The 9778-nt window shown below is 62.7% G+C and overlaps 1 protein-coding gene across 1 annotated transcript; it reads right to left on the bottom strand.

The window, feature by feature from the left end:
* Positions 1 to 306: 306 nt before the first annotated feature.
* On the bottom strand, positions 307 to 7952 carry LOC126035555 (myotonin-protein kinase-like). Its single transcript, XM_049794198.1, is given in 10 exon segments — positions 307 to 396; positions 947 to 1024; positions 1026 to 1235; positions 4396 to 4596; positions 4985 to 5078; positions 5589 to 5737; positions 6218 to 6313; positions 6650 to 6733; positions 6815 to 6906; positions 7876 to 7952. Coding segments are annotated over 8 exon segments (987 nt in total). The 5' UTR covers positions 6719 to 6733; positions 6815 to 6906; positions 7876 to 7952.
* Between the last annotated feature and the right edge of the window lie 1826 nt (positions 7953 to 9778).

Genomic DNA, 9778 nt, shown 5'->3' with positions numbered 1-9778 from the left:
GGTGTCTGTGGGTTCAGAGGTCCCCAGGGGTGGGGGTCCCCCCCAGTCCCCCTCCAGCTCCATGGCCACGTCCTGGTCCCACTCCTCCTCTTCCTCTTCATCATCATCCTCCTCCTCCCTAGGGTGGGGGACACACACAAATGGGGGAGGTCACCTGGGGCCCCCCCACAGGGACCCCCCACCAGGGGACACTCAGGGGTTATCCCAGCCCCATCATTTCCCCAGTGCCCCCAGTTCCCCCCCCCGGTTTTGTATGTCCCCCCAATACCGTTACCCCCAGCCCCCGCCGTCGTTCCCCCCCCGTGCTCACTCGGGGTCTCCACGGGCGTACGAGTACCCCACAAACGGGAGATGCAGCCCCAGTTCGGGGGGATCCCACGGCTCCCCCAGGGGTTCCTGGGGGGAGGGGGATGTTAGACGTGTGGGGGGGAGAGCACCGGGGGGGGGGGTAGGGGCCAATGGGGGTCCCTGGAGGATTGGGGGAGGTCCCAGGTGAGGCCAATGGGGGGGGGGCCGGGGTGAGGGGGTCCCATGGGGGGGTGAGCTGATAGAGGCTCGTGGGGAGGGGGGGTGTCCCAAGGAGGGATTTCCATGGGAGGGAATGTGTCAAGTGATGGGGGGGTCCCATGGGGGAGGAGGCCTGCGGGGGGCGTTCCCCGGGGGGGTTCAACGGATGGGGGGGGTCCCGGAGTGCACAGGTCCCATGAAGGGGGATGGGGTCCCGGGATGGGGGGGGTCGCATGGGCGGGAGTCTCATGGGGGGGGGGGGGTCCCGGAGCGGGGATCAACGGATGGGTGGGTCCGATGAGGAGTCCACCCGGGGGACGGACGAAGGACGGTCCCATGGGGGGGGGGGGGGGTTGCCACGAGGGGTTCACCCCGGGACGGGGGCTGGAGAGGGAGGTCGTTGCCGGTGCCTTTCCCCCCCCCCGCCCCCGCCGCGCACCGTCTGGCTGAGGCAGTCGTCGAGCACGTCGAAGTTGGAAGTGTCGGCGGCGCCGGCGGCGGCGGGGGCAAACGGGGGGGGCGGTGCGGCGGAGCGCGGTCCAACGCAGCCCCGCGAACAGCGGCAGCCGTCGGAAGTCGCAAACCCCGCCACGCCCCAGGCGCGCCTCCCGCGCGCACAGCAGGCCTCGCACCAGCGCCCGCGCCGCCTCCGGCACTCGCGGGCACGCCGCCGGGGCCGCGCCCCATCCCACCGGCGGGGGTGGGTCGTCCGGCAGGTGCAGGTGGTCCTGGGAGCGAGGCCGCCGTCAACCCCCGGTAACCCCTAGTAATGTCCCAGTAACCTCCCAGTGCCTCCCAGTTAATGTCCCAGTAACATCCCAGTACCCCCCCAGTACCGCCTGTGCTTCCTAGTAACCTCCCAGTGCCTCCCAGTTAAAGTCCTAGTAACCTTCCAGTGCCCCCCAGTGCTACCCGTGCTTCCTACTAACCTCCAGGAGCCTCCCAGTTAATGTCCCAGTAACCTCCCAGTAGCCCCCCAGTACCCCCCGTATTTCCCAGTAACCTCCCAGTGCCTCCCAGTTAATGTCCCAGTAACCTCCCAGTGCCCCCCAGTACCCCCCGTACTTCCCAGTAACCTCCCAGTGCCCCCCAGTACCCCCCGTGCTTACTAGTAAACTCCCAGTGCCTCCCAGTTAATGTCCCAGTAAACTCCCAGTACCCCCCAGTACCCCCCGTGCTTCCCAGTAACCTCCCAGTGCCCCCCAGTACCCCCCGTGCTTGCTAGTAACGTCCCAGTGCCTCCCAGTTTATGTCCCAGTAACCTCCCAGTAACCCCCAGTACCCACGTGCTTCCTAGTAACCTCCCAGTGCCTCCCAGTTAATGTCCCAGTAACCTCCCAGCGCCCCCCAGTACCCACGTGCTTCGTAGTAACCTCCCAGTGCCTCCCAGTTAATGTCCCAGTAACCTCCAGGTAGCCCCCCAGTACCCCCCGTACTTCCCAGTAACCTCCCACTGCCCCCCAGTACCCATGTGCTTCCTAGTAACCTCCCAGTGCCTCCCAGTTAATGTCCCAGTAACCTCCCAGTGCCACCCAGTACCCCCCGTGCTTCCCAATAACCACCCAGTGCCCCCCAGTAGCCCTGTGCTTCCTGGTAACCTCCGAGTGCCTCCCAGTTAATGTCCCAGTAACGACCCAGTAGCCCCCCAGTACCCCCCGTGCTTCCCAGTAACCTCCCAGTGCCCGCCAGTACCCCCTGTGCTTCCTAGTAACATGCCAGTGTCTCCCAGTTAATGTCCCTCTTACCTCCGAGTGCCTCCCAGTTAATGTCCCAGTAACCTCCCAGTGCATCCCAGTACCCTACATGCTTCATAGTAACTTCCCAGTGCCTCCCAGTTAATGTCCCATTAACCTCCCAGTGCCCCCCAGTACCCCGTGCTTCCTAGTAATATCCCAGTGCCTCCCAGTTAATGTCCCAGTTAATGTCCCAGTGCCCCCCAGTACCCCCGTGCTTCCTAATAACCTCCCAGTGCCTCCCAGTTGATGACCCAGTAACCTCCCAGTGCCCCCCAGTACCCCCGTGCTTCTTAGTAACTTCCCAGAGTCTCCCAGTTAATGTCCCAGTAACCTCCCAGTGTCCCCCAGTACCCACGTGCTTCCTAGTAACCTCCCAGTGCCTCCCAGTTAATGTCCCAGTAACCTCCCAGTAGCCCCGCAGTACCCCCCGTACTTCCCAGTAACCTCCCACTGCCCCCCAGTACCCATGTGCTTCCTAGTAACCTCCCACTGCCACCCAGTACCCCCGTGCTTCCTAGTAACCTCCCAGTTAATGTCCCAGTAACCACCCAGTGCCCCCTAGTGCCCCCTGTGCTTCCTAGTAACGTCCCAGTGTCTCCCAGTTAATGTTCCTCTTACCTCCGAGTGCCTCCCAGTTAATGTCCCAATAAGCTCCCAGTGCATCTCAGTACCCCCCGTGCTTCCTAGTAACCTCCCAGTGCCTCCCAGTTAATGTCCCAGTAACCTCCCAGTGCCCTCCAGTACCCCCTGTGCTTCCCAGTAACCTCCCAGTGCCCCCCAGTACCCCCCGTGTTTGCTACTAACGTCCCAGTGCCTCCCAGTTAATGTCCCAGTAACCTCCCAGTGCCCCCCAGTACCCACGTGCTTCCTAGTAACCTCCCAGTGCCTCCCAGTTAATGTCCCAGTAACCTCCCAGTGCCCCCCAGTACCCACGTGCTTCCTAGTAACCTCCCAGTGCCTCCCAGTTAATGTTCCAGTAACCTCCCACTGCCCCCCAGTACCCATGTGCTTCCTAGTAACCTCCCAGTGCCTCCCAGTTAATGTCCCAGTAACCTCCCAGGGCCTCCCAGTTAATGTTCCAGTAACCTCCCAGTGCCACCCAGTATCCCCTGTGCTTCCTAGTAACGTCCCAGTGTCTCCCAGTTAATGTCCCTCTTACCTCCGAGTGCCTCCCAGTTAATGTCCCAGTAACCTCCCAGTGCGTCCCAGTACCCCCCGTGCTTCCAAGTAACCTCCCAGTGCCTCCAGGTTAATGTCCCAGTAACCTCCCAGTAACCCCCAGTACCCCCCGTGCTTCCTAGTAACCTCCCAGTGCCTCCCAGTTAATGTCCCAGTAACCTCCCAGTGCCCCCCAGTACCCCCCGTGCTTCCCAGTAACCTCCCAGTGCCCCCCAGTACCCCCATGCTTCCTAGTAAACTCCCAGTGCCTCCCAGTTAATGTCCCAGTAACCTCCCAGTACCCCCCAGTACCCCCCGTGCTTGCTAGTAACGTCCCAGTGCCTCCCAGTTCATGTCCCAGTAACCTCCCAGTAGCCCCCCAGTACCCCCCGTACTTCCCAGTAACCTCCCACTGCCTCCCAGTACCCATGTGCTTCCTAGTAACCTCCCAGTGCCTCCCAGTTAATGTCCCAGTAACCTCCCAGTGCATCCCAGTACCCCCGTGCTTCCTACTAACCTCCCAGTGCCTCCCAGTTAATGTCCCAGTAACCTCCCAGTGCGTCCCAGTACCCCCCATGCTTCCTAGTAACCTCCCAGTGCCTCCCAGTTAATGTCCCAGTAACCTCCCCGTGCTCCCCAGTACCCATGTGCTTCCTAGTAATATCCCAGTGCCTCCAGGTTAATGTCCCAGTAACCTCCCAGTGCCCCCCAGTACCCCCGTGCTTCCTAGTAACCTCCCAGTGCCTCCCAGTTAATGTCCCAGTTAATGTCCCAGTGCCCCCCAGTACCCCCGTGCTTCCTAGTAACCTCCCAGTGCCTCCCAGTTAATGTCCCAGTAACCTCCCAGTACCCCCCAGTACCCACGTGCTTCCTAGTAACCTCCCAGTGCCTCCCAGTTAATGTCCCAGTAACCTCCCAGTGCCTCCCAGCACCTCACATTTCCTTCTCAGTGCCCCCATTTCTTCCCAGTTCCCTCCCAGTGCCCCCCCTGCACCTGGAAGTGGAGGATCTTGGCGTAGGTCTCAGGCAGGGACTCGGCAAAGAAGGGTGGCTGCCCAAAGAACATCTCATAGGCCAGTACTCCCAGTGCCCACCAGTCACACTCGGGGCCATAGGAGCAGGTAGGGTCCTCCACCGCCAGCAGCATCTCGGGGGACAAGTAGTCAGGAGTCCCCACAGCCACGGAGGAGCGCACCTGGGGTGGGGGGACATGGGGACGGGGGGGGGGGGGCATTGGATGGTGTGGGGTGTTGGGTCAGGAGGGAGATGGGACATGAGGACTGGAGAGATGGGGCATGGGGACCAGGGACACAGGGACATGGGGGAGATGGGACATGGGGACACAGGGCGATTGGACCTGGGGACATAACACAGGGATGGGGGAGGTGGGACATGGGGACATGAGGATTGGTGACATGGGGACACAGGACATGGGGACAGGGGGGTGTTGGATGGGGGACATGGGGTAGTGGAGATGGAACGTGGGGACACAGGGACATTGGAACAGGGGACATGGGGATGGGAGATTCTCTGGGTCCTCATAGCAGGGTTGAGCTCCAGGTCAACCCCCTGTCCCCACTCACGGTGCCATCAGGCCCCAGCTTGAGGCAGGAGCCGAAGTCCCCGAGCCGGATGTGGCCCCAGCAGTCCAGGAGGATGTTGTCAGGTTTGATGTCCCTTGGGGGGGAGACAGGTGGCCTCTGTCACCCCGTGTGTGTGTTCCCCCACCATGGCTCCTGGTCCCCCAGTCCTCCCCATGTCCCACATGTTGCCTGTGTGCCCCCCTGTCCCTCCATGTCCCCTTTTGTCCCTCCATGTCCCCACTTGCCCCCCACATCCTCGTGTGCCCCCATGTCCTTCCTGTGTCCCCATGCTCCTCCTTTGTCCCCTCCACATCCCTCAGGTCCTCACCCATGTCCCCATCAGCTCCTCCTTGTGTCCCCAATCACCCCCATGTCCCCATACCCTGGTGTCCTCACCCCTTGTGCCATGTCCCCCCATGTGTCCCCGGCCCCATTTCATGTACCCTCGTATGGCCCCTGCATGTCCCCAGTCCCATGCCATGTCCCACCTGTGCCCCCCTGCGTGTCCCCAGCCCCATGCCATGTCCCCCCATGTCCCCCCAGCCCCATGCCATGTCCTCCTGCGTCCCCCCCCCCCCCCCCATGTCCCCAGCCCTGTGCCCACCGGTGGACGTAGCCCAGACGGTGGACAGAGTCAATGGCCATCACCAGCTCGGCCAGGTAGAAGCGTGCCATGGTGAGGGGCAGCCGGTCCCCAAATTTGCTGAGCAGGGTCAGGAGGTCCCCCCCCACGTAGTACTCCATGACCAGGTACTGCAGGGGGGGGACACAGGGGACAGGTGGGGCATGGGGACACTGGCATGGTACAGGAACAGGGGGATGGGGACATGGGACGCAGGGATGGCATGGGGACACAGGATACAGGGATGGCATGGGGACATAGGGATGGCACGGGGACATGGGGACGGCATGGGGACATGGGGACGGTATAGGGATGATGTGGGGATGGGGACACAGGAGTGGCACAGGTACATGGGGATGGCATGGGGACATCAGGATGGCACAGGGACATGGGGATGGGGACACAGGGATGGGATGGGGACAGGAGATACAACCATGGTGTGGGGACTCAGCGGTGGCACAGGGATGGGGACACGGGGGTGGCATGGGGATATGCAGACATGGGGGCTCCCTGGGGGCACCCAGGGGTGCTGGAGGCTGTTCTCTGGGGACCACCAGGGCTGTCCCTGGGTGGGGGGGGGGTGTCCCCATGGGGTGGGGGTGTCCCCTCACCAGGCACTGGGGGTCCTGGAAGGCGAAGTGGAGGCGGGTGATCCAGCGCTGGTCCCCCCGCGCCAGCACCTCCCGCTCCTCCCGGAAACAGGACACCTGGGGACACGGATATGGGTGGCATTGGCGTCACCTCCCCCTCCCCCAGGGTCACCCCCAGGCACTGAGGTCACCTGCAAGGTCACCCCCTCATCTCAACCCCAGGCATTGGGGGTCAGGGTCAGCCCTAGGGACCCTGTGTCACCCCTGTCCCTGTGTCACTCTCCCCCCTAGTGCCACCCCTGTCCCCATCATCCCATGTCCCCTCTGGGTCCCCAGGACCCCCTTGTCCCCCTTCCTCTGTGTCTCCATGCCACACCCCACCCATGTCCCTGTGCCTCCCCCCGCATCCCCACCACCACCACCCCTGTGTGTGTCCACCCCATGTCCCCTCACCTCTCCGTGCTGCAGCACGTCCCACTTGTTCATGATCTTCATGGCGTAGATCTGCCCTGACTCCTTCATCCGCACCACGGCCACCTGTGGGACCACCCACAGTGTCACCCGTGGTGTCACCCGTGGTGTCACCCATGTCACCCCCCCTCCGGCCCCCCCCCTTACCTCGCTGAAGGCCCCGCGCCCGATCACCTTCAAGATCTCAAAGTCGCTTCGTTGCAACTGCAGCTCCTGCACCTGGGCGGCCACTGGCTCCACTGGGGGGGGCACCCATGGGTGGGTGGGGGGTCAGAACCCGTGGGAGGCCAATTACCCCGGGGGGGGTGGATTTTGGGGAGAAGCTCAGGTTTGGGGGTGCAATGGGGACACACAACCCCAATACAAGCCACTGGAGAATCCACTGCAGGGGGAGCTGGGGCATTGGGGGGGTTACATGGGGTTTGGGGGGAGTATTGGGGTACGGGGGCGTCGTGCCCGGGGGGGGGTGCTTGGGGGTGTCACTGGATCGGGGGGGGGGCTGGTTTTTGGGGGGGGGCTCTGGGGTTTTGGGGTGGCCTGTCGTCATGGGGGGGGCTGATGAGATTTGGAGATACCCTGGGGGAGGGGGAAACTCGGGGGGGGTCGGGAGCGGAGTTAAGGAGGGGGGGGGCTCTGGGATTTGGAGGGTCCCAGGGAATTTGGGGGGGCCCTGGGGTGGGGGGGTGTCGGGGACGACGACGACAGTGGGGTTTGGGGAGGGAGGGGGAAGCCAGTGGGGAGGTGACAGGTCCCGGGGGAGGGTGGCAGTCCCGGGGGTGTGGTGACACCCTCGGTGCCCCGGGGCGGGGGGGGCAGCCGCACACCCGCAGCCCATTTATGGCCGCGCAGCGATCGGCGCCCACGGGGGGGGGGGGCCGGGCCCGACGTGCCCAGAAAAGGAGCGGCGCCACCGGCCCCCCCCCCCTCCCAAAAGGGACCCAGGCGTCCGGGAGCCACCTCCCCCCCCCCGGTACCGGATCACCACACACACACACACCCGGTCCCACCGTCTCCCGTTGCCGGACCAGCCCCGGTACCGGACCGCCCGCCCTCCCCCGCTCCGGTCCTGCTCCCGTACCCGCCCCCGTACCGGAGTGCCCGGTCCCAGCCGTGCCCGTCCCGGTCCCGGACCCGCCCAGTCCCGTACCTCCCGGTCCCGTACACCCCCCCCCCCCCCCCCATCCCGTCCCCGTTCCCTCCCCTCTCACCCCAGCTCAGAAAATCTCGGACGTGTCTCTCGCTCTCGCTCCCGTTGTTCCCGGTGTCCCGGTACCGGTGCCGTAGCCCCCCCGCCAGTCCCACCAGCAGATCCAGTAACGTCTCCAGTCCCAGTAGCCCCCCCCGCCCCAGCGCCAGCGCCCGCAGCCGCTCCCGCCGCCCCGGGGGCGCCGCCATCGCCTCGGGCCCGTCCGCCCACCGGGAGGGGCGGGGGGGGGGGTGGCCACGGTCGGAGGAGCACCTACGGGGACGGGCGGTAAGCAGGAGCGTACCGGAGGGGGCTCCCCCCCCCCCGGGGCCCCTTGAGCTAAATACGGGATACCCCCCCCGGGGGACCAGGACATCGGTACCCGGGGACACCGACACCCCCCCCCCCCCCCGGGGGACCGGGAACCTACCCGACACCTCGTTACCGAGCCCCCCCCCCCCCCACTCCAGGGACTCAGGACACTTCCCGGGACTCCCCTCCCCAGTAGAGCCCCCCCCCCAGGACACCAGGACCACCCCCCCCCCCTCCCTCCCCCGGATACCCTGTTACCAACCCCCGGGTCACCGCTCCCAGGGGACACTGATTCTCCCCCCAGCCCCTATGGCCCTGTATGTCCTATACCCCCTACCCCTATAACCCCCCCTCCATCCTATACCTCCCAGCCCCATAGAGCCCCTCTATAGCCCCCATACACTCCCATAGATTCTCTATCCCCCCCCATAGCTGCACTATCCCTAATGGCTCCTATAGCACCCACACACCTATGGCATACTGTACTCCTTATACCCCCCTATAGCATCCATACCTCCTGTGGCTTCCCAGCCTTACAGCTCCCTATAGCAGCCCCACCCTTATAGCCCCTATAGTACCTGTACCCCTTGTGAGAGACTGAAAGAGTTAATGTCTCAAACATTGTGGTGGGGCAAGTTCTGCTTAAAGACAAACTCTGCACAGCAAGGAGCCAAGGTGAAAAGCCCATCAGCTCAGACATCAGCAACAGGATGGGGAGGGCATGCTGGAGGGTGCCCAGCTCCCTGTTCTGATAAGCTGTTCTGATACAAAGATCAAACAATGGCCACATCTGCAGGGAAGGAGAAGTTACTCCACAAACCACCCCCAAGCCCAAAGGCTCACAAACTGCTCATTAGCCCGACGAGTTCAAGTTCGGGTGCCTGCCCAAAGGAGGGGCAAGGATGATAAAAGGACACAAACTGAAGCCCCAGCTGTGCAAGCCCACCAGGACTGGTTTAGTGGGCATGGTTGGACTCGATGATCTTTAAGGTCTTTTCCAACTTAAATGATTCTATGATTCTATGACTGGACCCCTCAGCTGACTGGACCAACGCTGGACCCAGGACCAGTGAAATCTTTCTCTCTTTCCTTTTTCCTTTTCCACAATCCCTACACCTCATCCATTTCAAGATATAAACCATTGACCAAGTCTGAGACTAAGAGTAGATCCAGCTGCCCCTGGGCCCTTCTCTGAGGAGGAGTCTAGAAAGCAAGGGGGTCTGCTCTGAACCTTGTGACTCAACAGGAGGGATCTCCTTATTCCCTGAATTGATATATATGGTTACCATGGGTTACATGGTTTACAGAAGTAGTCTTATGCCAATTCCTGTTGTGAGAAACCCTGCCAACTACTACCACGCCTCCCCAGTTTGGTTTGCTTCTGTCATGAATAAAATCTTTAACCAATCATTTGGTGTTGTTTCACCTTAATTTAGCCCGAGGGAATTTCAAATTAAACACGACTCCCTGGTCTGTCCAGTCTGGGTCGTGACACCCTTATACCCCTTATAGCACCCATACCTCCTATCCTTACAGCTCCCTGGAACAGCCACATCCCTACAGCACCCATATCCCCTATTGCTCCCTATAGCACCTGTAGCCCCCCACAGCAC

Source organism: Accipiter gentilis, chromosome W (assembly GCF_929443795.1).
Source record: "Accipiter gentilis chromosome W, bAccGen1.1, whole genome shotgun sequence".
Classification (NCBI taxonomy): domain Eukaryota; kingdom Metazoa; phylum Chordata; class Aves; order Accipitriformes; family Accipitridae; genus Astur; species Astur gentilis.
This window is presented reverse-complemented; position numbering and strand designations above follow the sequence as displayed.